This window comes from Drosophila tropicalis, unplaced genomic scaffold, assembly GCF_018151085.1.
Source record: "Drosophila tropicalis isolate 14030-0801.00 unplaced genomic scaffold, ASM1815108v1 contig_593, whole genome shotgun sequence".
NCBI classification, from domain to species: domain Eukaryota; kingdom Metazoa; phylum Arthropoda; class Insecta; order Diptera; family Drosophilidae; genus Drosophila; species Drosophila tropicalis.
In genome coordinates this window covers 4,357,829-4,385,670 of record NW_027173070.1, presented here as the reverse complement: position 1 = coordinate 4,385,670, position 27,842 = coordinate 4,357,829, and the positions used below count along the sequence as shown (strand labels likewise).

General features: G+C 40.7%; 9 protein-coding genes across 9 annotated transcripts in view; 3 read left to right on the top strand and 6 right to left on the bottom strand.

Moving 5' to 3' along the window:
• Positions 1-38: 38 nt before the first annotated feature.
• Positions 39-1,939, bottom strand: LOC137577612 (facilitated trehalose transporter Tret1-2 homolog). Its single transcript, XM_068291130.1, has one exon. It carries the CDS (start codon positions 1,788-1,790, stop codon positions 387-389), a length of 1,404 nt encoding a protein of 467 aa, XP_068147231.1. The 5' UTR covers positions 1,791-1,939; the 3' UTR covers positions 39-386.
• A 1,452-nt stretch (positions 1,940-3,391) lies between these two features.
• On the bottom strand, positions 3,392-3,882 carry LOC137577617 (protein PET100 homolog, mitochondrial). Its single transcript, XM_068291134.1, has one exon. The coding sequence runs from the start codon at positions 3,764-3,766 to the stop codon at positions 3,524-3,526; it is 243 nt and encodes an 80-aa protein (XP_068147235.1). The 5' UTR covers positions 3,767-3,882; the 3' UTR covers positions 3,392-3,523.
• Positions 3,883-3,940: 58 nt separating this feature from the next.
• Positions 3,941-8,000, bottom strand: RhoGAP54D (Rho GTPase activating protein at 54D). Its single transcript, XM_068291121.1, has 7 exons — positions 7,636-8,000; positions 7,343-7,572; positions 6,494-7,288; positions 6,255-6,433; positions 5,023-6,108; positions 4,630-4,961; positions 3,941-4,566 (listed from the first exon to the last, which is right to left on the bottom strand). The coding sequence occupies exons 1-7, from the start codon at positions 7,776-7,778 to the stop codon at positions 4,197-4,199; spliced, it is 3,135 nt and encodes a 1,044-aa protein (XP_068147222.1). The 5' UTR covers positions 7,779-8,000; the 3' UTR covers positions 3,941-4,196.
• A 102-nt stretch (positions 8,001-8,102) lies between these two features.
• Positions 8,103-9,093, top strand: icln (chloride nucleotide-sensitive channel icln). The gene is made up of 2 exons (XM_068291131.1): positions 8,103-8,295; positions 8,398-9,093. The coding sequence occupies exons 1-2, from the start codon at positions 8,177-8,179 to the stop codon at positions 8,951-8,953; spliced, it is 675 nt and encodes a 224-aa protein (XP_068147232.1). The 5' UTR covers positions 8,103-8,176; the 3' UTR covers positions 8,954-9,093.
• LOC137577615 (ribonuclease H2 subunit C) lies at positions 8,951-9,748 on the bottom strand. The gene is given in 2 exon segments (XM_068291133.1): positions 8,951-9,535; positions 9,537-9,748. Coding segments are annotated over 2 exon segments (471 nt in total). The 5' UTR covers positions 9,567-9,748; the 3' UTR covers positions 8,951-9,094.
• Positions 9,749-9,857: 109 nt separating this feature from the next.
• Smurf (SMAD specific E3 ubiquitin protein ligase) lies at positions 9,858-20,883 on the top strand. Its single transcript, XM_068288686.1, is given in 9 exon segments — positions 9,858-10,000; positions 10,722-11,194; positions 11,259-11,297; positions 16,482-16,718; positions 16,778-18,342; positions 18,344-19,074; positions 19,139-19,338; positions 19,428-19,591; positions 19,660-20,883. Coding segments are annotated over 8 exon segments (3,276 nt in total). The 5' UTR covers positions 9,858-10,000; positions 10,722-11,139; the 3' UTR covers positions 19,945-20,883.
• On the top strand, positions 12,665-14,520 carry ND-51L1 (NADH dehydrogenase (ubiquinone) 51 kDa subunit-like 1). Its single transcript, XM_068290302.1, has one exon. It carries the CDS (start codon positions 12,978-12,980, stop codon positions 14,457-14,459), a length of 1,482 nt encoding a protein of 493 aa, XP_068146403.1. The 5' UTR covers positions 12,665-12,977; the 3' UTR covers positions 14,460-14,520.
• Positions 15,775-16,037, bottom strand: LOC137575913 (uncharacterized). Its single transcript, XM_068288687.1, has one exon. It carries the CDS (start codon positions 16,035-16,037, stop codon positions 15,831-15,833), a length of 207 nt encoding a protein of 68 aa, XP_068144788.1. The 3' UTR covers positions 15,775-15,830.
• Positions 20,884-21,866: 983 nt separating the features above from the next.
• LOC137577068 (uncharacterized) overlaps positions 21,867-27,842 on the bottom strand; it is a 53,059-nt gene continuing 47,083 nt past the window's right edge. Inside the window, exons 4-8 of the mRNA XM_068290447.1 lie at positions 23,381-26,515; positions 23,000-23,315; positions 22,797-22,927; positions 22,560-22,727; positions 21,867-22,499 (exon numbers count right to left, since the gene is read on the bottom strand). Coding sequence (XP_068146548.1) covers positions 22,158-22,499; positions 22,560-22,727; positions 22,797-22,927; positions 23,000-23,315; positions 23,381-26,515 — 4,092 coding nt within the window. The 3' untranslated portion in view covers positions 21,867-22,157. The remainder of the gene's footprint in view (positions 22,500-22,559; positions 22,728-22,796; positions 22,928-22,999; positions 23,316-23,380; positions 26,516-27,842) is intronic.

The following is a 27,842-nucleotide window of genomic DNA, read 5'->3' as shown; positions in this document are numbered from 1 at the left end:
ACACAAGTAATAAAAAAACAAAGGCAAATCTACAAATATTTCATTAAGTATTGTTTACTTTATCAGTAATTTTTTGTTTGTTGCTTTTCTTTTACTAATCTTAGTATCAATTATCGACGTCCTTTTCGATTGGAATTTTTCAAGATTATATACTTTAATCAACAACTTTGGTTTTTACAAGTACTAGTAAAATTGGGTTATCTGGGCGAATTATTGAATAAGAAATTCTACATTATAAATGTACGTATAAATATATGCTACATATACAAAAGAAATATAAAAAGTATTAGTTTTAAATAACTTTTATGGACTAAGACTATATACATATTAAACGTATAATTAGGTGCTCTTTGGCAATCTTGTCTAACTCATTCAGTCGCCGTTACTTAACTTTTTTGATCATCTGATTTTTCGGTTTTTTCCACCTTCCCGCCACCCAAAATATGTTGAATCTCAACAATAGTTTTTCCCTTCGTTTCGGGCACAAAGAATATACAATAGAAGAAGGCTATAACAGCGATGACGGTAAATATCCAAAATGTGGGACCAGGATTAATCGACGACTTGAGAATGGGGAACAGGAGGGTCACTAGGAAAGCCGATAACCAATTGCTTGTTCCAGCAATAGAGCCAGCCACACTCTTGATATCCTCAGAGAAGAGCTCAGCCATAATTAGCCAAGGCACTGGACCAAAGCCAATGGAGAAGAACACAATAAAGATACAGATGCTGCTTATTGGAAGCCAACCAATAGATTCCACTGAAGTCGGATCGCTGGTCTGCATTTGGAAATAAACACCCATCAGACATGTTGTGATAGCCATAAAGAATGCCGAGATGAGAAGAAGGATGCGACGGCCAGCCTTGTCAATTATGGCTACGGCAACCACAGTGGTCACAACCTGAACGACAGCAATCAAAATAGCGCAATATTTGCCTTCTATGCCAACGCCAGTTTCCTCAAAAATTGATGCAGAGTAGAAGAGAATGGCATTGATACCAGTCCATTGTTGGAACATTTGCAGCAAGACAGCTATGGCCAAACCTTTGCGGGTCAATGGACGTTTAAGGGCCGCAAAGACATTGACTTTTTCTGCATCATTGCTTTTTTGAGTTTCCTCAAGGATTTCTTTTAATTCGTCCTGAATGTCAGCATCCTTGCCACGCAGCCATTGCAAAGCCTTTGCAGCATCATCTTGCCGTCCCTTAAGGGCCAAATAGACTGGCGATTCGGGCATGAAAAAGTGTACAACAGCAAATATTATTGGTAAAATGGCGCACAATATATTAATGGTCAAAAGTTCCAAGAAGGCTCCAACTATGTAACCATATAAGACACCGGACACAATAAGCAACTGAAAGAAACTTCCAATTGTGCCACGTAGCGAAGTCGTTGAGATTTCCGTACAATACATAGGTGCTGTCACACAGAACGCTCCGCCGCACATTCCCAAAATGAAACGTCCTACATACAACATGGCCAAATTATTGGCAAATATCATTAAAATCCATCCAACCATATAGGGCGGTATGAGGGCCAGCATTGTGGGTCTTCGTCCAATCCAATCGATCATAAAACCAATAGGGATACACACACAAGTCGCACCCAATGTCAGCAAAGAGGATACCCAGCCAAATTGGCTCGAGGATACTGCCATGCCATATGCATCACCCTCTGTTATCATGGTCTCTACCGGTGAGGACCAGCCGATACTGGCGCCCATACAGAAGGCACCAAAACTGGCCGATAATCCGGCTATATACTGTGGTAAAACCGATCCCCGCGACATGATGTGATCTCCGTGATGCCTTAAAGCAAACTAAATTCAAACTTGGCTCCTTTCTCGACCGTGCTTCAGTTGTTGCTCTGTCGCTGCTCTTGCTGCTGCTGCTGCATCGAGAAAGTCGTAAATCGAGTTCGAGTTTCGATGGGCGCCACAAATCAGAGGAATTGAACTCAACTGAAGTGGGGGCGTGAAAAATGCCATAATGTAATATAAAAAAGCCCCCCCAAATAGTAATAGAAAGCAGAACCTTAACTAATTAACGGCTGCTGCTATCGCTGCTTCTGCTGCTGCTGCTGCTAAAATACGAATAACTGCGTCTCGCTTCCACCCATAGCTTATATGCTCATGGAGTAATCAAGTGGTGGAATAACAATCCGCGCAATCCCAATTGTCGATCGGACAAGCTGACGGCACTAATTATACTCTAATGGCTTGAGAAACCCTCCTATGTGATGTTTTTTGTTCAAACCCCAGGTACGTTAATAAGTTCTCTGAACTTTTTACTATTCTTCTAAAAATACTAATATTAAAACAACCCTTTAAACTGTAAAATAATCAAAATAGAAATGTTGATTTAATTCATCCGAATAATTTAAAAAATATATTTAAACGAGGTTTTCATCAGCCTTTGGTATACGTAATTGCAAAACCTAGTTAATATGAACGGGTCTGAAATGTATTATTAAAATTCTTAGTAAAATGATTAAATTGTATTAAATTTGTAATACATTTTAAAATACTTCTTAGATTAATTTCAAACAATCTGACTACGGTTCAGGTTCAAACCTTACCTTGGAATTGGTAAGAATATTTACATAGGTTCAAAAAATTACAAGAAATGTATTTGTTATGATTTTTGGATGAATACGAATTTGTTAAAACGTTAGGCTGAATCATTAGCATTTGATTGTTTGGTTCATAAGCGATTATTTCATATTTTAGTCGAAGATTCCTCTATCATTACACACGATCCTTATTTGCCAATATGTCGGGTTACCTCTACGTTTCTTTGATTCTCCTAAACTTGTTTGATAATTATTAAAATTCTATAGACATTAGAGTATAATTATAGTTCATATGGGAAAAGGTTTGAAAATTCGGTTCCGCTGTTTTCTGGCTGTCATTGTAAACTACAGTTTGTTTAACTACTGCCGTGTGAAAAGCAGATAATAGAGGCAGAGAGCCTTTCAAACTTAATTGGGCGGGGTGGGGGGTGTGGCGCACAAAAATCGTCATGTGAGAGGTAGGTATGTACATCTAATCTGTCTAACCAATAGACATCATCGGTAAATCGAAGGTATCACATCATCACGCCTAATACACATGTTGTGGGAGACTTCACTAGTGTTAACAACGGTCACTTGGCGGTCGTAGTGGCCAAAGTGGCTATTGATAAGTTGTCAATCGAATAGAAGTACTGATTAAACGGAATCCATATATAGATGGGTTTTTGTTTTTTTTTCAAAAACATCTGCACCATGACTAGAACTAGGACTATTACTATGATGATAATGTTCTTCATTTGATAATTTCAAAGCCAATTCATGGTTTTCTGGTTAATTGCAGGCACATAGTAAACACTTATCATATGCCTACTTGAGAGCTTGTTTTTTTGTGTAATTAGAAGGGTTTATTGTGTTGCAGTAGAAAACAATTAATCATCAGCCTAACTTGATCAAAGTGGACAAGTGCATGCCCGATTATATAATCCAAAAGGTAAATACAATTATGGCGTGTTATTTTTTGCGTTCGGCTTCTTCCATGGCACGCATCATTTTGGCGTCATGCTGCTGATGGTGTTCCCTAATAGCCCGTTGCAATTCCTCGTGATGACTCTTGTGTTCCGGTGGATAAAGTTCCCGCTTCTTTTTGGTAACCCATTCCTCAAAGTATTCTGGTTGATTGAAGATGTGGAATAGCGTCACCGGAAATGCCATGTACATTCCCATTTTGGCTACCTCCAAGACCCAAGTTCCCATCTCGTATGTATCTCTGTTGCTTGTTTTTTAATGCAAAATAAATAAATTTTGTTGAATATTTATATTTTTGGTTATTTTCTGCTTCGAAACTGTCAACAAACAACAGCTGTTTAAATCAGTGTTATATAGGATTGTAACGAAAAAACTGTGTTGAAAAACGAGAGCAGGAAACGGTAAATTTTTAAACTCAATTTGTATAGAATATATTTTTGAATATTTCGTTAATTTGCATGCATTTAAAATGAAAAATCTTAAAGTAAGTGTATATAGATTATTGTAAATTACAAAGCGATAATAGAATATAATTTCACGGAAGCAACTTTTTCAAATCTAGTTGAGTTTTATAAGAGATTTTCGATGAGATTTTTTTAAAACCGTACAACGGTTTTAACGTTAGATTTACGAAAGGGAAGAGAGGGGGAGCCTTAAACTAAAGGGCAGTTTCGCCGGGATACTCCTCGTGTGAAGTAATCAATAATTTCTTTGAGCACAAATGCTGTTGTCCTTCTTGTAGGCACAGATTCTCTTTGTTATCCAAATCGTCTAAATCAACATTTTTTGGATTTTTCAATGGTGTCTCTGCCGATCGTTTCCTTCCATTTGTTGAAGCAGAACTTTGGGGGGAGCCGACGGGTGCCGGTTCATTGCCATCCAAACAGTATAATAAACTGGGACTCAATTCCGATTCATCGAAATCATCAATGTCCTGAGTGCTGGCCCCATCAAAGTCATCGGAGCGACTGGCGAACGATAGATCTGCTGGACTAGCCGTCAAAACGCTGCGTGTCAGCAAATATTCCCTAAAATCCAAAACACAACATTTTAGTAAATATACAACGTATATATCCTTCTGGACTACTGACTTGAAATCACTGGACAAGGCATTCAAATTCGGTTTGGCTTCCTCGTTGCTATTACTGCTACTTTCAGTGCGCTGTCTGGCTGACGAGAAGGAATTTATGCAAGCAAAATTCTGCTGACGCCGCAAAATATCGGCGTAGCCACCAAGAGATGTGGCATCTTCACTGTGTAACGATGGCGGTTCAAGTTCCGGTTTACCGGGACTTGCCGTCAACGATGAGTCCGCATCATCTTGTAAAGCAAAACTTAGATTAAGCTGCTTGTCAGTGTTTCCGGCAGCTAATGCATTTAAAAGCATCACGGGTTTGCGGGAACGAGGCGTCATAATGGATTCCTTAAAAACAGAAACCCTTGAAATTATTCAGAAGGTCACAGATTACAAAAGTTTTGCTTACCTGCATTGCTTTGGGCATACGTTGTGTGGACTTGGTTATCGGGGACATGGAGCGTCGACCCATGTGCAGAGCTGGAGTGCTTGTAATGAGATCCATATTTCGGTAAACTCTGCTCTGCAGAAGGTGCTGCTGATAGCCTAGACTCAAGCCAGGCAGCTCATTGGAACTGCCCATACTTTCTGAGAGGGTATCATCGTCATCGTCATCTTCATCAGCTTCATGGTCATCCACCGATGGCTCTATCTCCCCTTCATTACCATGATCCTTATCATTAGCACCATCATCAACATCATTATCATCGTCGTCCACATCCTCTAAAAGTGGGGCATCAGCTGCTTCTAAATGACCATGTTTCGCCTCTTCCCCACTTGGTCGACGCTTTAAAGTAGCTGAGACACTTCGTACTAATCGTTTTGTGGTTTCCGGAGTGCTGAACGGGAATCTTAAATTACCCATGCTGACTCCCTTCATCAGTTTGCGTGTAATAGACTTTCCCAAGTGGTGGTTGTGGTTGCTCTGATTGCTGGTTGTAGGCACTTCTATAATGGGTGTGAGTGGATTGTCGAGGTTAGCGCCATCGGTAACCTGTGGCAAGATACTACAGAGATTAGGCTCAGATTTGTAGCGTGATGATTGATGAACGGGCGTGCTAGGATTTGAATACTCCTCAATCTCTAAAAGGCGATGATCATCCCAAGCAACAGCTTTTTTCTCAGCCAATTTTTTCGCCGCTGATGTTAAAACTTTGAGCGGTGTCACACAGCACTCACCATCAATCTCGTCCGAATCTCCGACAGCAGCAGCAGCAGCCACGGTAGTACCAACACCTTCTCCACTATCCGAGTGCTGTCGTGAGACGGGAGCCGAATTGCTGCCACTGTCCGACGAGATGGACGACATTGTTTCCATTTTAAGCGATGTGGATGAAATTGATTTCTTAAGTGAATGCTTGTTAGTAGACATTGAAGTGGCGCATACGCTGGCAACAGTTGGTGTTGCGGCATAAGTGTTTGGTGGAATTTGCGGCGTAGGGCTCTGGAATAGCACTCGTAATTTCGGCTGCTTCACATGCAACATATTAGGCGTCTAGGATATGATAAGATGAAATGACATGCGATTAGTTTACAGGAAATATACGATAAAAAAAATAATGATCAATGAAAATGAACGAGCAGGTAATAAGGTTTTAAGAACACTTTTATGGTTGCACCACAATTCTTTATAATTCCTACCTCGGGCCCTCCTCCATCCATTGCGGAATGAAAAGCAGGCGGTGGAGCTCTCTTTGGTGTGCGGGACATAAGAGTCTTATGAAAGATATGCTTCTTAATTGAATCGCCTAATGATTTGGCACTACGTGTAGCCTCATTGTTCTTCAAACGATTCATTACTACCAACTGCAAAGGTGTACCTTTTAGAAGATCCGCCAATAGATTAGATTTTATTTCACATGATATTTTAATGGACTTACCCTGTCCATTTTGCTTATTAAACTGTTTGATTAATCGGCGCTTTTTCGATGATTCAGGCAGACTTTGTATGTGGGCATAAAGCTGTGCCAATTCAGTGTCAGTATTGTTGGTATTGGTGGCTGCTGCGGTGGCTGCGCGGTCGACAAATGTGTAAACAGTATTTACTGTGGAAACGTCTGATATGGATTCATCAAGCGTTTGTTCAGGAGACATAGTTTTCTTGCGTTTCCGCTCAAGGAAATAAGCTCTAATATCGGTGGCCAGTTTACCGGGTACCTGAAATATGTCTAGGCCACGGATAATCATGTAACTAACAATGCTGGACATTTTTTTGGCCGTATAATGCAGGACTTCCGGCGGCAATTGACGCGGGCAGATCAGATGAGGTGTGAACAAAGTAGCCAAATTTTCGGCAGACATTTTATTGCTATTCTCGTGCTTGGCCACTGAGTGAAGCATTTCAATGATATGGTATAACAGCTCCCTATGCTCTTCGGGTAGCAATAGAAGCAGCAGCTGCATGGAACTCAGTAGATGTTCTGCCTCCTGAGTGCCTACTTTACAGGTATAGACTTGACACAGTGGTACAATTTGCAAGTGTGCCGGATAATGGGCATCGGTGAGTAAAGGTTCAGGCAACTCCGCCAAAAAACTTTTAAATACGGTGGCACAGTCATGTGCTGAATAACCGGCCAATTCCAGATCCAAGGGCTTGTCCTGTTGTATGTTAGCTCTCAGCTCATTCTGCCGGGAAACAGCACCCGCCTTGCGAAACAGACCTTCTTGAATAAGATCTAAAAGAAGAGTATATTCAGTATTTACCCATTTTCATATTGATATTGACCTACTTTTATCAAGCATCAGAAAATCCTTAAGTTCTTGCAGGTGCATTAGGAATCCCGCATCAATTGTCGACTGCAATGATTCTGTGGGACTATTGCACACTGATTTCGAGCCCGATGCGGCGCAACCAGTTGGGGCTCCAATCTGTCCAAGACGATGTTTTTTGGAAAGGCGATTCCATTTTTTCATCTTACCCTTGTCCTCGTAGACAATTTCATGGCATGGTAAATCGAATCTGTCAAAAACAGTTAGAACAATGTTTATGTTAAAGTCATTAGGCCAACTGGAAGACACCTACTCATCCGTATTTAACTCCAGCTCAAATGAAAGATGCATTCGCACCAGAGATTTATATTTCTCATAATTGCAGCCGCGCATGCGCGTGGCCAAATCGAGGTCATTACAATCATTTATATTCACGTAGTCCAAGTCCGTGTCCATTGTTTAGTAAAAAGAGGAAGCAGCTGCCGCTTCAGGCGCAGTCATAAAGCGAAGACAATTCGAACAAAGAATATAACTAGAATTAACACAACTTATCTTTAACATAAACTTTAATTATTCCCTAAGTAATTGGACTTAAAATATAGACTTTAACCATATTTTAAATTGGTTATATTTAAAAATTTAATTGACGACGCGCTTCAAAGACACTAAAACCGCTGTGAATTGAAATATTAAAAATGGCAGGGTTGTAGAAACTCCCAAGTATATCGGTGTTGGTCAACAATGTTATCGAGCCTCCATCCCTCAAATCCGAATTGTTGCTTTCTATCAACACTAAATCAAGATATCTGCTATTGTCTCGCGGTCGTTTTATTTTTTATAAATTTTGTATTAAAATGGTAATAATAACTCCAGTTTCGGCGCCCGAACACGGTTTGCTGTACACAGCTAACAATATAAAACTTAAGTTGGGAGAAAAAATTGTTGGAGACGGAACAGTCTACATTGCTCAAAAGTAAGTTCAATATTTTTGCGGCAGGGGAGGAAATATCCGGCGTCTGCGTCTGGAATTGCAACTTAGTGTAATTTTTTGTTATTTTTGTTTTCATGCATATAGCTCGCTTTCTTGGCAACCTAGTGATTTGCCTGATGGCATATCTATTAATTGGACAGAGGTAAGCTTACATGGAATCTCATCAAACCCCAGGAAATGCATTTATTTCATGTTGGACAACAAAGTAGAATGGGATGGGGTATATGGCAGTGGACAAAATGGGAACGAAAATGGTATTGGAGAACCTCAATCGCGTGATGATGTGGATGAGGGTAATGAAAGTGACGAGGATGATGATGGTGTTGATAACTTTGAGGATGCTTTGGATAACGAACAGTTTGATGCAGTCACAGAGTGCTGGCTCTTGCCCGACGATATACATTCTGTAGACACCATGTACCGGGCTATGACTACCTGTCAGGCGCTACATCCAGACTCTGCAGATAGCGATCTCTCTGAAGATAGCGATGCTATGCAAGATGCCGGAGGCATGGCTTATGATGATCAAGACATGGCTGGGGATGCACTCACCCTGGGTCACAATGATGGCGAGGTAGGTGGTATGCAAAATCTAAGCCTCGACGATGATGACGAACGTTTCGAAGATGCCGATGAGTAAATTTTTTACGCAGAGGTTTTTTATATTTATAAATTATGCAAAATTTTAAGGCTAAAGTGTATGAAAATTGTGAAGATATTTGAATAGCTTTTGGAATACTATACATTATATATATATAAACGCTATAAGCGCACCTATAATCTATGAGTTTTCCTTTTTGCTCTCCTTGTGGCGTTGGATTTCAGCTTCCAAATCCTCTTCTTTAATTTGTTGATACATCAGCGCCTCTGCCACATCTGTCATAAGCAAAGCTTGTCTATATCCATCCGAATTGGAGGGGACTTTATCGTAATTCCAGTAAGTAAACTCGTCAAATTGCCCCGTCAAACGTAATTGTCTCTCCGACGTGTCTATTAAGGGTTTCTCCGTCTCCTGAAGCACGAGACCTTTAAGTCCGCTGGGGACATTTGCTTGCTGACCCAAGAGAGGATAGCCACGCAAGGAGTTAGTTAAGATTCCTGTCCCATAATCAGGATTCTCGCGGGTATAGTTATTAAAACATTTCTCCACGTTTGCCTCGCCATCGCCTTGAATTTTGGCGGGCAAATAATGGAGGCTGAGTTGTTTACTTTTTTGCCAATTGTTTGGCATCAAAATCCAAAGTAATGGACATTTTGAGCGCGATGACTTTACAACCTTTGTGAAGTTCTGCGTTAAGACAGCTTGTGTTCTCAGCTCTTTTTATCTTGGTTCTCGGGATTTCGGAATAATTTTTTAAGTTACGAAAATTTTGTCAGTTGTTGTGGACAATTTTTTTATACACAAGAACGGAAACCAGTGTTGAGAAGCACCCACTTGAATGAACGTTTCTGGCGCCACCGATCCGTATTGCAAATTAAGGGCTGCGTTATCGATACCGATATTGTGAGTGCAGCCCCGTCGATATTCCAGCCTATTATCGATATGAAATTTCTGCATCGATGTGTTCGCTTCGCCGTGTGTGTGTGCGCGTAGGAAACGAAAATAATTTTATATTTTTATTTCAAACGAGCTGAAATAGAGCAAAATACATATATGTAGAATATATGTTCACAGCTCCCTCCATGTGTATGTATAGTTTATAACAAATAGATAAAACGTGTGTGTCTTAATAACTATTGCGAATTTCTGTAGCTACACACATACCATACACATACATATACAACAAAAAATAAAATACAAGTGCAAAAGCAAAGGGAGCAGCAGGCATCAGATAAATTAAAGTTAATTAAACGCCTAGTGGAATATAATTTAATACAATTTGTAAAATAATAAATGGAAAAGAGGAAAAAAATAATAGAAATAAAACTGGCGTCGCAGTATGCGTGAGAGCATTTGATCTCCCTGTGTGTATGTGCATAGTGTATGCTGCTGCGATGTGTGTATGTGAGTGTATGCATGTGCGTGGGTGTGTTTGTGAGTGCGACATGTGCGTGTGAAATGTTTTTGAAAGCAAAACAATTTCCGGTGAGTTTTCAATGCATTTTTTTGTTTGCTACCTGCCCAGTCAAGGGAGGACCAAAGGTAGATGCAGCTTCTCTTCCTCAGCCTCAAACTCTCTATTTGTCTTTTTCCATTATTATCATTTATTCCTTTATAAGCTACAAATTTTTGCAAAACATCCGCGCGTCTTTATTTAACAACAATTCATTCATTCATATTTTCACACCCACACACACTTACATGCATACATAACTACTTCTACTCTCATCAAGAATATTGCTTATCATTTATATTTAATAATTAATCAGTTTCTTTTTTTTTTTGCTTTTGCCTTTTCAAATTCCAGCCTGTAAATAACCAACTCAAAATACATACATATGTAGTAGTTGCAATTAAGTTATTTAATTGTATAAGTGGGCAAACAATGACACACAGCAACAACAGTCAAGGCTATAATAACAGCAACACCAACAACTGCAACACCACCACCAACAAAAACAACAACAACAAAAATTGCTGCTGCTACCTTTGGCAATGATATTATTTTTTTCTACCTCCTTCAACAACATCAACAAATCAGTTCAATAAAAGCAGCAGCAGCCAACCAACAAAAATGTTCCAGCTAAATCAAATAAACAAAAACAATAATCGATGATAATCGATGTAATATTGACAACCAATAATAATAATAACAATAATAATAGCAACAACAATCGATAACAATCAATATCAAATTTATATAAAATTCTGAAAAGTCTGAAATTATGAATAAATTGGATTATCCACGTCGCAATGGTACACACAAAGTTCGCATAACGAGTAAGTTTTAAATCCTAAATTACACAATTAATTAAGTGTTTAAAATAAATTATTTCTTTTGCAGTATTGTGTGCTAGAAACTTGGCCCGCAAGGATTTATTTCGTGAGTATTTGCTAAATGAAAATAAATTATATACATTTCAAATTCGCCCATCGTTTGTCTTAAAAAAAGAAAACAAATATTGCTAGCAATTCTATAATTTTCCATGTCTAAATTTAGCATTTCCTTTTCGTCTAACTTTCATTTTCTATCCAAAAAAAAAAAATTAACCATTCGTTGCTAGGCCAAATCAAGCAAAAGTGTTTTTTTTTTTGTTTTTGTGTTGTTTAGATATATAACAAAAGTGATTATTACTAATTTGCTTTCATTGCGGCTCACTCACTCACCCAAACACACACAAAAAAATATATGTACATATGTACATTTATAGAAGGGGCGGACCGACAAATAGACAGACGAATGGATAGAGGCATAATTTATTTATTTCTCGTACAATGTTTTTTTTTACACCTCGTTGCACTTTAAATCACGCGTTTTTATGAATTCGCCGACTATTGTATGTACATAACTAGTATAGATGTGTACTTCCATTTAAAGAGACACATAAACAACAATCGAATCGTTATGTCTTTCTAACTAAAGTCTCTTCTCTGTTATCTCATTAATAATCAGGTTAGACGATCCGAAATCAGTCTCAATTGACAAAAGTTTCTTTGAATAGATTTGTTTATTAATAAAAAAATATTTATATAAATACATAATAGGAATCAAAACAAAATGTTGATAGAGCATTCTTTTTTTTAAATTAAAGTATTGATTTGTTTCTCTGCTAGATTCTTAATTGTCTTTGTTATAGCAAAATTTTCTTTTCAATGCAAGGACGTGGTCTTTCCAATTATTAATCTTTTCTTTCATATTTTGTTCTCACCTATTTGCTTTCATCTCATTGTTAGTTTCTTTCGTTGAGTCAACTTTTTTGTTATGCCAATGCAAATAAGTTTATGGTATGGGTTCTTCTTTTCCATTTGTACTTCTTTTTTTCTTTCCCTTTTATTTTGCAATAAAGTTTTTGTTTTTTTTTTTTGTTCGTCGCATTTATCGACAGTTCTGATTAGATTTGAAAAAGTTTTTTATACACACATGTGTGTATAATATATACATATATAAAACTTACTATTCATGTGCCTATACATACATATGTGGTATGTATCATCAATGGGGAAACCCAAAATTGAGTACGAATGTTTGCCTGTTTGTTGGTAGTAATCAGGATTTTTTAGTTGTTGTATATTTTATCGCCCAGACCCCTCGACCTAGATATAAATTGTACCACTAATACATAAACATATGACTTAAATTTGACCAGGGGGACTAAAGTTTGGTATGACTAAAGTTTTGGGTTTCTCCGATTGTGTTAGTTACTTTTAATAATTCAGAAAAGCATGCCTAGGATTTTCCTTATTTCTTATTTCGTGTAAGATTTTTAGATTAGTAACAAGAGCTCCTCTTAAATAGAAATAATTAAAATGAATAGAATAATTATTGGTGCGCATTTGGGGAGGTCAATCTACAATATACCATATCTTGGACAAATGCCAACACATCGGATTTGGATGACTGGATTAAATTTGGCCCAACCAAATGCAATGCGTTTAGCAAAAGATGCTTGGAAAAGTACTCAGATTTCTGCACAGTCTTTAATACATGGGATGAATGGTGTTATGATATCTAAGCAAGCTTCTACCAAAAGTGGCCCTCCAAAAGGAAATCCTCCCGCTGGAGATGCTCCAAAAGGTGGTGGCCCCCCCCAAGGGAGATCCACCCAAAAGTGGAGGTCCACCCAAAGTCGATCCCCCAAGGACGGTTGGGCCTCCAAAGCATGCCAAGGGAGTTAAGCCACCACCTCCACCCAAGACGCCACCACCTGGGACTCCACCACCGCAGACCAAAACCAAGTTTGGGCCGCTAGCCGATGCAGATCGTATCTTTAGCAATCTTTATGGTCGCCACGATTGGCGTTTAAAAGGCGCTCAAAAACGTGGTGATTGGTACAAGACCAAAGAGATTCTCGAGAAAGGTCACTTGTGGATTATCAACGAAATCAAGACGTCGGGTTTGCGTGGGCGTGGTGGTGCTGGTTTTCCCAGTGGTCTTAAGTGGTCCTTTATGAACAAGCCGCCAGATGGAAGGCCTAAATTTTTGCTGGTCAATGCCGATGAAGGAGAACCGGGCACTTGTAAGGATCGCGATATTTTACGCCATGAACCTCATAAATTAGTCGAGGGTTGTCTAATAGCTGGCCGTGCCATGGAAGCCCATACTGGATTCATCTATATCCGGGGCGAATTCTACAACGAGTGCTGCAATTTGCAATATGCCATCACCGAGGCCTACAAGGCAGGTTTCCTGGGTAAAAATGCTTGTGGATCGGGATTCGATTTCGATCTTTATGTACATCGTGGTGCTGGCGCCTATGTTTGCGGCGAAGAGACTTCTCTCATTGAATCACTCGAGGGAAAGGCGGGCAAGCCACGCAATAAACCTCCGTTTCCGGCGGATGTGGGGGTGTTTGGTTGCCCCTCCACTGTGACGAATGTCGAAACGGTAGCCGTTTCTCCGACAATCTGTCGCCGCGGTGGCAAATGGTTTGCCAGCTTTGGACGCACACGAAACTCGGGTACTAAACTTTTTAACATATCCGGTCATGTTAAGAACCCGTGCACCGTTGAAGAGGAGCTATCAATGCCGACACGTGAAATTATCGAGAGACATGCTGGTGGAGTCTTGGGCGGTTGGGACAATCTTTTGGCCATTATCCCAGGGGGATCATCTACACCCTGCATCCCTAAGGAATCGGCCAGCACAGCAATTCATGATTTTGACGGACTCATGGCTGTTCGCTCATCCATGGGCACTGGCGCCATTATAGTGATGAACAAGCAAACGGACATTATTAAGGCAATCGCACGACTTGCTGCCTTCTACGAGCACGAGAGCTGTGGCCAGTGTACACCCTGTCGCGAGGGTTTACATTGGGTTAATATGATCATGCAACGTTTTGCCACAGGACAGGCCAAACCCAGTGAGATTGATATGCTATGGGAAATCACCAAACAAATTGAGGGTCATACTATTTGCGCTCTGGGCGATGGAGCCTCATGGCCACCACAGGGTCTTATACGCCACTTTCGCCCACTAATCGAGGAACGTATGAAGGAGCGTGAAGCTTGCGATAAGGCTGAAGCTGCCGCTGCCGTTTCCTAGTTATTGTCACTTTACATTATATATTTATTTCTGATATGTGTGTATGTATAGTAAAAAAAAAGAAAAAAGAAATATGTGATAGAGTAACAGGGGGAAACCCTTCTCTTCATGCAACACTGACTTCCGTTTGTGGCGACGGACGGCAACGAGTGAAAGTGCAGCCAGTCGTTAATTTCCTTCCAAGAGCGACGCGCGTCGTCGACTGGGGCACGAAATTGTGCCACGTAGCGTTAAGCCAAATAGGGTTGAACGACATGTGGTCGATGGTTTTTTTTTCTGTCGAAGCTTACTTTATTCTACTTACTTTTTATGCACTTAAGCCATTACACGGGCATCACAAAATGCAATGCATTGCTCTGTGGGTAGGAAACTCGAGACTGAGGAGGAAGATGAAAAAAAAAAAAAAACCAAAACAATTCTTATTATGTTCATTTTCTAAAGCTTTACGCCATGTCTCTTTATTTAGTGCTCCGGTGTATGCTCTGTATATAGAATATTTCTTATCTTTAATCTTAGTCCAAATGTTAACTAATTTGTAGTAACTTTCTCTCAATCGGATCAGTTTTCTTAAACTTTGTTGTTGATTTTTGGTCATTTTATGGGTCGTATACATTGCATTCTTTGGAAAATGTAACTTATTTCCTCAAGGATACGCCACTGTTTTGAAGGCATATAAAAGTATTTTCGATAAATCCAATAGTCCCACATTTCAGATTCTTTAAAATCGAAGCTTTTGCTAAAAAATATATCAGCAAAATATATTTTCGTTAGTTAACATGTTCCTTAAAACCAAACTAAGGATTTGGAAATTATGATTTTACTAGACCTACATCTTGTGATAGTTCTTGAGTTAAATTCCTGGAATTTTGATAATTTCTTTTGTCTCAAGAGGCATACAATTGCCTTGCACAACATACAAATGTCCTTTATGGAAATTTTCACTGTCTGGTATCACTTGGTTCTTCTTTGCCTTGTGTTTGCTGTAGCATAAAATCAATCAACAGCTGTGGGTTTGCGACAAAGAAGACCATGGTGTCAAATTACCGAATTGTACCCAAAAAAAGAGTGTCAGTGAGATGAGTCAGTGACACATTAAGTCCAGCAGTATTTTTTATTTTTTCCAACAACAGTTGATAGTTGCTAATTGTTTAAGTAACTTGGAATTGCCAGGCGCTTAAGTTGTCAAAATGCTTTTATATTATATATTTTCTTCTATATAGGTACATATATCAGCAAGACGATAACGATTTGATTTGCTAGCGCCAGAGGCTTGCTCATTTCCCTTTGGTTCTTTGATATACTTATTTGAGTGAAATGTTGTTTACATTATTTATTTATAACAGAGAAATTAAGGTTTTTAACAAATTTGTCTTAGCCATGGGGATTGAATGGTGGTGTGTGGGGTATATTAGGTACTCCATGTCCTTGCTGTGGGTTCCAAGGCCTTCTACGTCGCTCATCGAACGGGGTGCCCAGGACAAAGGTGGCGATTACTGCGAGAAGTGCCAGCAGATGAAGCCAGTTGCGAATTGGACTCATGTTGAAATTGTTTTGTGGACTTCGAAGTGATTTACACATTTATTTATACCACCCTGACGAGAGAGATGTGATAAGCGAGCAGCGACGGGGAAAACTTTTAAGAATGTGATTTTTTTTTTTTTTGTTAAGCATCTGTTGTGACGATGATCTCGTTATAGGTTGAGGTAGATGATGTTATTGCTGGGGTTGTTGTTGTTGTTGTTAGGTAACGTGGATTTATGGCCAAACGATCTGGGAATCCCGGGCGGGGTCGAAGAGGTTTTTGTGAGCCACTAAAGGGCAATTGACTGCAGTAAAGCAGGAACAAAAAAGGTACCATGAACTTGACGAACATCATGTTAGCTATGACTGAATTGGATAGCCAAACCTTGTTTATATTACCCAGCAGGAACCAATTTTCCACACGAATCCCCATTTAAATTAAATTAATTTGAAAATAATTTGCAATAATATGTTTCTCTTTTTGTGTTTTATTTTTTACAGGCTTGCCCGATCCGTTTGCCAAAGTTCAAGTGGACGGCACTGGCCAGGTGTATTCAACGGAGATAAGTAAATCTTCTTTAGATCCCAAATGGAATGCACACTACGATTTGTTTTTGGGTCGTGGCGATGCCATCACAATAACCGTATGGAATCAACGTAAAATTCACAAAGGAAGCGGTTTCCTTGGATGTGTTAGGATACCAGCGGTGACCATTCAAAGCCTAAAGGGAGCAGGATGTAAGTAGATTGGCTTGCAGAAAAAAACACATTTCTAATGTTTTTTGTTTTGTTTTTAGTTCAACGTTTGGATTTGGGCAAACTGTCGGCGGATGATGATGAGCTGGTGCGAGGACAGATAATTATATCGCTATTGCCAAAAGATGGACCATGCAGTGGAAATCCCTTGGCAATAGTTGGACCAAGCGGGGATGTAAGGGGACCGTCTGAGGATGATTCATCGGAGGATAATAATTTGCCAGAGGGTTGGGAGGAGCGGCGAACGGACAATGGTCGCTTCTATTATGTGAATCATGCCACCAAATCCACGCAGTGGGACCGACCGAGGCGAACGACATCACCGCAACAGCGTAACGGGAATAATGATAGACAGCCACCGGCTGGACCAACGAGATCTACCACCTGCACAAATCTTTTGAATGGCCACGGTGGTTACGGAGGTGCTGGTAATCGTAATCGCGACACAACAGCAGCCGCAGATGAGCGGCGTCATTCGACGGAAATACTGTCGAGTGTGGGCAAAGAAAACACCAGCCCGTCATCTACAGCAGCGGCAACACCAGGAAAAAAACCTTCCTCAAATAGTCGCAGCACCTTGGAACCACGTCCCAGCAATGAGCCAGCACTGACCATTAGCACCAGCAATGCAACCAATAATACTAGCGCCACCAGTACCACGGGCAGTAGTCGATTGCACAATAATGACAATCATGTGAAAACGCCAAAGCATCAGGGAATGAATGGTCATGGAGTCGGTGGTGAGGCCATCTCGCCCACAGGCCAGCAGAACTATGTGAATGGAAATGCCAACCAGAGTGGTCAGGCGGCGCAGCCGCAAAGTGCAAGTAATGGTTGGGCGCAGGATGAGACCACGACAACAACAACAGCTGCAAACACACCATCAGCGGCTCCACCATCATCAATAGCAGCAGTAACAACAACCACAACGCCAACAACGACGCCACCCAGGCACACACAAAGTCAAAGTCCAACAGCAACAAATGAACGTTCTCCTCCGCCAGCGGGACCAGGGACGCCGACAACGACAACAAATCGAAATGTCCATAGTCCCAATGCCAATAGCAGTAGCAGTGGCCAGACTGCAGGCAGATCCACAACTACTACTGCTGCTCCACCCCCCGCGTCGGCTGGGGTTGTTGGTCAGCGCTCCCAGAGACGCAGTTCCCGGCAAGCTGGTGAGGATGCGTCATCGACAAGAAGACGCTCGTCACGCGGTACCAGAGGCAATGGCAACGGCGGCAGCAGCACTGGTGGCGGGTCGGGTCAAAGATATGCCTCCTCAGCAGCAATTGCAGCTGCTAATCAGGCAGCTCGTCCATTTCTGGACTTGCCGCCGGGCTATGAAATGCGAACAACGCAACAGGGACAAGTGTATTTTTATCACATACCCACTGGTGTCTCCACATGGCATGATCCGAGAATTCCACGAGATTTCGATACGCAGCATCTGCCGTTGGACGCAATTGGTCCGCTGCCAAGTGGCTGGGAACAGAGGAAAACGGCCTCGGGGCGAGTGTATTTTGTGGATCATAACAATCGGACTACTCAATTCACAGATCCTCGTCTAAGTGGTAGCATATTGCAAAGAATACGACGAGGAGGAACAATACCCCCCATCATCAGCAGCAGCAGCAGCACCACCAGGAGCACCAACCCCAGCGCAGACACCAGCCACTCCCGCACAAACTCCAACGCAGCCGACTGCAGCCGTGACACCCATAGCACCGACAGCAATGACGACGACAATCATGTCCACACCAACGCCCCATCGTATTGTTCCTGATCTACCACAGGGCCTACTTGAGGGCGCTGATCTCCTGCCAAAATATCGTAGAGATTTGGTTGGTAAATTACGCGCCCTACGCACCGAACTGCAGACAATGCAGCCCCAGTCGGGCCATTGTCGACTGGAGGTATCACGCAACGAGATCTTTGAGGAGAGCTACAGACTGATTATGAAAATGCGGGCCAAGGATATGCGCAAACGATTGATGGTTAAATTCAAGGGCGAGGAGGGTCTCGATTATGGCGGCGTGGCACGTGAATGGCTGCATCTACTATCGCGCGAGATGCTAAATCCACAATATGGCTTGTTTCAGTACAGTCGCGACGATCACTATACGCTCCAGATAAATCCCGACTCTGGTGTCAATCCGGATCATCTCTCTTATTTCCATTTTGTTGGCCGGACTCTGGGCATAGCTGTGTTCCATGGCCATTGTCTGGATGGTGGCTTTACCACACCCTTCTATAAACAGCTTCTAAATAAACCCATTACCTTGGGTGACATTGAGGGTGTCGATCCGGAACTGCATCGCAGTCTCACTTGGATGCTGTAAGAATTAATTCACATGTATAAATTTACAAGAAATACCTATTACAATTTTCAATTCACACAGGGAAAGCAATATCAGTGGAATTATTGAGTCCACATTTAGTGTAGAGAACAATAGCTTTGGAGCACTGGTGGTGCACGAACTGAAACCGGGCGGTGCGACCGTACCCGTCACAGAGGAGAATAAGCGAGAGTATGTGAAACTCTATGTAAATTATCGTTTTATGCGCGGCATTGAGCAACAGTTTCTAGCATTGCAAAAAGGTGAGTTCAGAAAAGGTCTCGCTGGCTATCTAGACATTTGCAATTAACACCCATTTCTCTCTCTCTCCCTTTGCAATTTAATTGGGTAGGTTTTTGTGAGCTTATACCCAGCCATTTGTTGCGGCCGTTCGATGAACGTGAACTGGAATTGGTCATTGGCGGCATCTCGAGCATTGATGTCAACGATTGGCGAAACAATACGAGACTGAAGCACTGTACGAACGAAACGACACAGGTGTTGTGGTTCTGGCAGGTAAAAATAAACAACAATTTACTTTTAATTTATGCTCTTACCTAAAAGTTTCTTTTTCTACTGTATAGGTGGTTGAGTCGTACAGTTCTGAGATGAGGGCACGTTTATTGCAATTTGTGACTGGATCATCGCGTGTACCTTTGCAAGGATTTCGAGCATTGCAGGGTTCAACGGGAGCAGTGGGACCACGATTATTTACCATACATCTAACTGCAGATGTGCCGACGCAAAATTTGCCCAAAGCCCATACATGTTTCAATCGGATCGACTTACCGCCCTATGAGACCTATCAATTACTCTGTGACAAGCTAACCCAGGCCGTCGAGGAGACTTGTGGCTTTGCTGTTGAATAGAGAACTAACTAAGCCACACATGTGCATATGTATATGCATAGACACACACACACACATAGACTCATACACAACACCCCTCTATACATATACATATTTATATATATACATATATACAAACACACACACACACACACACACATATATATATCAAAGCGATTTGAAATCAAAATTTAAAAAAAAAAAACTGAAAAAGTAATGATTAATTTGTATTTTATTTGTTAAAAGAACGTAAAAACGAAGAAAAATTCTATTCACAAAATGCTGTTGCAGTTAATGAGAGAAAATTTTGAAAGTGCATATACACACGAACCACTTACATTTATTATATATATTATATATATCTATTTGTATTTTACTGTCCAACTTTTTTGGCCTTCCTCTGTTTGTTTGTGTGAAGCGATGATGTTTGTGACGCCCTGTTATAAATTGTAGTTTTAAATATTGAATCCTAACCATCCCTCATCCCACTTATATCCCACACTCATCCACCCATCAATCCCATCTCCTTTATACATACGATACATTTATACATATATACATATATATCATAGTTAATAATTAGGCATATAGAAAAGAAAAGAAATGAACAACAAATTTTATAAAAATTGGTGGCATTGGTCCGGCAATTTGATGTGCTTTTTGTTTTAGTTTAATGCATTTTTTAATGTTTATTAATTACGTTTTTGTACATTTGATTAAATTGAAAATCGAACTCAATTCTAAGTTTTTATTAATTAATTGTTAAAATTGTCCTTAAACACACACATAAGAACACATTATCACATATACATACACACAACACACACACAAACACTACGATACATATTTGCATATTTTATAAACATGTAAACAAATTGATTTGAAAAAAAGTACTCAATTCTTTAATGTAGCTATTTTTAGTTTCTTTCTCTAAAAATAAATGCAAATTATTTAAAGAAATTTTACGTTAACAACAATTGAGTTTCTTAGCTGGACATAAAATCAAGAGAATATTATTCAATCTATCTACAGTCACATTCACTTTACATTAGTTATTAAAAATGCCCATTAAACTGCATATACATACATTAAAAATTCATAATCGAAACAATTGGACAAAAGAGAAAATTTCTAGCAAGTGATATTAGTGAAAATTTTTAAAGTCCTTTTAAATTGGTAGTTTTTGAAATACTTATACTCCAATACCCTCTTGCCCCTTAACTTACCTTATGCATATACATATGTGAAATCTATTGATTTGAACAAAAACAAACAAAAAACAAAACAAAAAGCCCTTTAATATAAGAATGTAAGCATTACAACACAAATCGAACGTTAACTTTTTAGCTTTAGAGAGCTCTAGGATGTGAATGAAATGTTGTAAGGATTCAAAAACAAAGAAAAAACAAATGCAGATCGATCTATACTTAGATGCTGCAACAAATAACAAGGACATTGCTCCAAATACCCAAAAAAATGGATTTAATAAATAAAAATGAGCCTTATACAAAAAAAAAATATATATATATTTGCCTAAATTTCTTGGAAAAGTACAAAACTGTACTGTTGTTAAAGTAGTTGATGATTTTATGAATTTGATTCTTTTGTTTTTGGTTTTATATTCACGATTCCATTCAAGATCTCATATAAATGTCGTTAGCTTTCATTTTTTTTTAGGAAAATAAAAATAATGCATGTTTTTTTTTAATAGTTATAGAATATTCGCAGAGAATCAAAAATTTTATACACATTTGTAGTTTTCGAATTGTATTTATTTTTGCCTAATTTTAGACATTAGTAGATTAAATTATACGATTATAATATATATATATATATAGGTATGTATATATGTATTTTGAACGTATATCTAAATTGTCAATATAAGTACAAACTAGGATTAACTAAAAGTGCATGACTATTCATCTCCAAAATGAAAATTTTGGAAATGTCATTTAATTATTTTTTCGGCAGTTTTTAGCGGAGAATAAAAACTTTAGAACAGAACAGAACAGTTCCAACTCCAGCTCTAGCTTCACGTACAGTTAAGGATATATAATTTTTTTTTTTTGAGCAGTTCGATAAACGATAGCAAAGATACAACTTAATACTCATATATTTTATGCTATTAAATTACCACACAAAATCGTTCGCAAGTTACTAAAGCTAGTGCATGGGTTGATATACTTTTACTCAAAAAGGTATATCGTAGATGTAGAGTCTAAATAGAACTAGACTCAAAAGTCTGGATCATAATCTCTAGAATAGCGCGTTCGGTTTGGATGATTGTTATAGCTATACATTTGGTGGGCATCGGCAAAGGCATCTGGATATTGGTGTCCATATGCCTGCTGATGCTGCTGATGTGATGGATACTGATGATGGTGATGATGATGGTTGAGTTGTGGTCGCTTCAGAGAGTCACCCTTTTGCGAATACGTCGGCTGCTGATCATAGAAATAGTCACCACCTCCACCTCCTCCTCCGCCACCGCCGCTGCTGCTGTGAGGATGACGGGTAGATCGCCAGCTGTCATAGATGTTGGAGCTATTGCTGCCATGCATTGAGTTGGTAAAGCGCTAGAAAATGAATCAGAAATGAGATTTCAGTTTGATTCATTACTAATGTTCCTAAGTTACCTTGGGTTTAATGGGCTGCTTGGTATCATTCCAAGGGTCATCTATGTTGTAAAAGTCATCCACACCATAGTTATCCACTCCGCCCATGTGATTTACTTTCAGCTCATTAAGCATATCATTGGTCAGAGGAATTGGTGCCTTCTTAGCTCTCTTCTGGCGATTAAGGAGCTAAAAGATAAAAACAAACAATTTTTGTAATACATATTAAATTAAAAAGATGAATATTCCCATTCTTACCACTGTGACTCCAAAGATGATGACAAAGACCAACGATCCCACGCCAATAACAATCACAACTATGGCCCATTGGGGAATGAGAAGATCTTCTTCAGCATATTCAACATTTGTCTGCAGATTTTTGGCTATGACTGAAGTAGATAAATATATACATACATATAAGGTGATTCGAAGCCTAAATATTTTTAGTTAGAAGTATTTACCACTGAAATCCGTAGCGACGGGATCTATAATATATTTGCCCATCTGATAGCTGGCTTTAACCAAATGCTCTTCCTGGGGTCCTGCCACACTATCCGTCTCATTCTCCTGGGCATCTTTGTCGGGTAGAATTGGCGTTGTCGGTTTGGTTAGAGCATCATGGAATAATTGTCGAATCTCCAAGGTATCCACATCTTCTGTAATATTGGCCAATTCCACATAGTAGTCAACCAGAACGCTGCCCTTACTGAAGCTATCAATGCGAACTTTCTTGTACCATTTGTTGAGTTGTTGGGCACTAGAATAGACATCATTTAGCTGGAAAAGATCAGAGAGAGGGAGTTTAATACTTGCTACAGGATTACCAAGATAAGTGGGCATACCTGTGCCTCTAGCTCATGTGCCAGGTTCTTCCATTCGAGCGTATTGTGATCAAGTAATTCTGGCTTCCAGGCTACGCCATCGATGATCTTGATTGTTGCAGCCAGATCACAATCTGCTGTGCAATGTCCTGGTTTTGTAGGTCTGGGTGTCGTTGTTGTTGTTGTAGTTGTGGTGACCGGAGCTGCAGTTGTTGTTGTTGTACTACTGGCACTAGCTGTTAGAAGATCCTCAAAGTTAATGGTCTGAGCATTCAGTTTGTCAATCGACAATGGAGTAGTCGGCGGTGTGGGCCATCCTGTGAACTCTGTGGTGGCACGCATCGGTGGTCCCTTCTTAATGACCACCTGGGATGACGCCGATCCACCATCGGGAGTGGGAACATCGTGAGGTGTGTGCGGTGTTGTCAAACGATGAGCACCCAAACGCTTATGGAAACCTTTTGGGAAGACCACCTTCAGACCGCCTCCAGAAGCTGTTGATTCTCCCGCAGCAGCTTCAGTACTTTCCGGTTTGCTGGTCGTTGTTGTGGATGTCGATGTCGAAGCTGGATGAATGCCCTTTGACTTGTAACCAGGTGGCAGCAAGGACTCGGGCAATTCATCTTTGCCCTTGTCAGTTTGATTCAACTTAAAACCCGGTGGCAGTAAATCGCTCAAGTCATCCAATTTGATTGGTGTCACACCTAAAGGTAGTTTGGATTCCGCTTCCACCTTCTTTTCCTTTGGTGCCTTATAACCTGGAGGCAGGAATTTACTTAGATCATCAAAAGGCACAGCCACTGGTGGAGATCTGGCTGTAGTTGTGGATACATTTTTGTTCTGTTTATATCCAGGTGGCAGGAACTTGGACAAATCATCGACTTCCTTTGGAGCTGATGATGGTGGCGTTGTGGTGCTTAATTTGTAATCCTTAGGCAGCAAGGCAGCCAGGCTGTCGTCAAACTTAATGCCACTGAACAGGCTTTCCAAAGCTGAAGATGTTTGGGCCGTGCTTTCATCAGGATTCGCAGTCGTTGTTCTTTTTGTTGTTGATGGTGTTGTTCTTGGAGGCTTATAGCCCTTGGGGAGAAGTCCTGCCAAAGCCACATCCTGCACGGTTACAAGACCATTCTTAAAGGATCGACTAATTGTGGAATTACGTCCCGGTTTCTTTGATAGATTCGCCAAAGAGGGCAACTCGGTGGTTGTGGTGGTCGTCGTAGTAGTAATCTTGCGATTTTTATAGCTGGATTTGGGCTTGAAGCCAACAGGCAAAAGTCCAGCTAGCTCATCCATTTCACTCTCATCGAAATGCTGGACTTTCAATTTGCTACCGCTGCTTGTGGTTGTCGGAGCACTTGTGGTCTTTGGTTGGAATTTCCTTATATGAGGCACAAACTTTCCACTTCCAGCGCCCACGGTGGTGCTGGTGGCAGGCGTTGAGGCATCCATTTGGCTAATGATTGGATATTTGCCTGAGAGTAGGCCACTGGACAGCTCCGATTGTACACGGTCCAGTTTGTCAATAATGCTCTCTGTGGAGGCACCCACAGAGGCGGAAACGGAGGCAGAAGCAATGGATGAAGATGAACTGGTAGTGGTGGTCGTGGTGGTGGGTGTTGTGGTGGGTGGTTCTTCACTACTCTCCATGGGCTTTTGCTGTTGTTGCTTGGAGTGAACTTTTCGCTCTAGTTCCGAGAGGGTTTGCTTTGTCTCTTCCTGCTCAATGGCCGGGAAGGGTAGGAAACGAGCTCCATTAATGCTGCGACTGGTTTGAATAGAAGCCACCACGACATAGCTCTCGGTTACATTAGGTGTGGACTGATTCTCAGGTAAGGGAGTGGTATTTATCACAACAGGTTCGGTTTTTTGTTCCTCTTCTTCTAGCTTGGGAGCTGGTTGGCTATCACCAAGAGTTGTTGTACTCGTACTTGGGGTAACTGGAGCTGGATAGGCAGTAGATCCATTTACCACGCTCTTGGTGGTCACGACCGAGATAATTTCACGATCGTCTTCATGCTGGGCAGCCGGCTCTGATTCATTGGTGGCATCTTCTTCATCAGTTCCCTCGCTATCCTCTTCATCGTATTCATATTCATCATCACCCGCACTACCCTCCTCGTCATCATATTCCGATTGTGAATCCTCTTCTTGGTTGTGTGAGTCTTCCGTTTCTTTCGGTTTCTCTGTGGTGGATGTGGAAGATGTTTCTACTGGAAGCATTTCTGTGGTTATATTTTCTACTTCAGGGTGTTCTTCTTCGGTGGATTCATTGTTTGGCGGCATTGCAGTGGTGGCTTCGTCATCTTCTCCAACGTATTCGTATTCATAGACTGGACGTAAAGTGGTCACATCGTTATCACCCTCAGTGGTCTCTAGAGATTCCGTTTGGGCATCCTCCTCTGTACTCAAAGTGTTCTTTTCCGGCTCCTTGTCACTGGTAGTATTGGTAGCTGCTGCATCCAATCGCGAACCATCAGGTAGATAGAAATTGGATGTCAATATAATGGGACTCGACTGTTCCAAGCTGGCACTTGTTGATGATTCATATTTGCTGGTGCTTGTTATTTCCTCTTGTAGTGGAAGTTTCTCCAAACTAGAAGCCTCTGAATGGTCATCCTGTTCGCTGCTTTCCTCTTCTCCCTCATGCTCTTCCGCCTCCTCCTCCTCCTCCAGTTCCTCTTCTTCCAGACTCTCTGTTGTGCTTGTGGTGCTAGATGTGGGTCGCGGTAGCTTCAATCTGGCACTATTATAGGTGAAAGGTCGCTTACTAACCAAACTAACTGGCTCATTGACTTCACGACTAATGAACACCGGTCGTCGGGGATTAGGTGACTTACGTCCAAAACTGGGACGCTCAGATGGAGTATTTTGTGTGGTCGATGTGGTTGTCTTCGATCGATTGCTGCCAAAGCGATTGTAACGTTTGCTGCTCACTTCATTACTACTTCCCGTCGTGGTTGACGAAACTGTTGTTGACGATGGCTGTGATTGGAAACGATTACGCGAACGATATGGTTGCACAGCAGCCGCGGAGGATGTTGCTGCAGCCTCCGTAATGGTCGTGACAGGAGCTTGGCTGCGTGTGCGCGTGGGTGAGAATCCTCCACCATTTCCAAACGGACGACTCGATGAGGGCAATCGCTGTTTGTCGTTCTGCAAATGGATATACATAAATGGAGATGAGTGGTTGGTAGAATCAGTAGCCCGTTTAGCTAGCCAATGCATTGGCTATTGTTATTATTATTACTATTGCCGCAGCCCTTCTTCTCAAGCTTTAGTCGCGGCTTTTGTGGTTGTCTGTCGCTGTCGTCATGGGAAACTGTCATAGTTTCAACACAGACGACAAGAGATTTGAGCAACAAGCAGGTCCCGTCCCTGTACCTGTCCCTGCCCCTCTCCCTCTCACCCTGCTGCAATGATGCTCTGCGGTTCGTCTGTCAATTGTTTGGCGTGCGAACGCCATTCAACTGATTCTCAAATTTGTCTGAAAGCGTTTTGTGCAAATTTTTTTCTTCTTCTCTTGTCTTCATTGCAGTTGCCGTTTGCCGTTGCCCCATTTTCATGGAGATGTCTATAATTTATGTGCTCTCGTATTTATTTCATTTTCTGTGGGTTAGCTTAAGTTGAATCGTTTGAGCAGGTTTCAACTACATCTAAAGCGGATTCAAGGTGTGCGAATTGAGTTGAGGGTGGTTAACCAAGCAGTTGGAAGCTCGTGAAGCAGCTCAAAGCGGAGATATAGATCTCTATAGATCCCTCTGTATATACTACTGACCTGATCTCATTCTTGAGCTTGTAGAAAAGTGGGAATACACCTCTAGAGAGTGGCCTTAAGGAATTGGACTAGTATATCAACACCTTTCAATAGAAAGTACTTCGAATTAAGAGGCCAAAACGTTCTTTCCGTTTTCGAAGGGAAGGGTCTTCAGATAACAAGATGAATAGGCTAAGAAGAAAGGCTTTCAACGACATCCGAGTGGATGATCATTAAGATGACTCATAGTATAAATGTATGAGCTTAGATGTGAACAACTCTGGATTCAATGGAGAGTATTTGAACTAATGATCGCCCACCAATAGATAATGTGGAATTATTGTACCGATGCCATTAAATTGTAAATTAATCGTGATCTGATTTTGTATTTACCATAAGCTAGCATTAATCATACAAAACGACTTTCGCTTGACAATCGAAGAGGCACACGAAATGGAAGCAATTAACTTGAAATATTTATGTGGGCACCCCACCAGATGATGGCAATGGAAATGGCAGGTGGGGGAAAGATAAAGGTGTGTGCGTATGTGTGGAGGAAGAGCTGGTGAAAACTGACATTTCAATTATGAATGAATGAATTGTTATTAAAAATAAAAATGTAAATATTAGTAAAAGAAGTAACAATAAATAAATAAGCTGAAGTCTGCTCCAAAATAAAATTTATGATATTTTGGAATGTGGTTCAGGTGAAAGGTAAAACAGTTT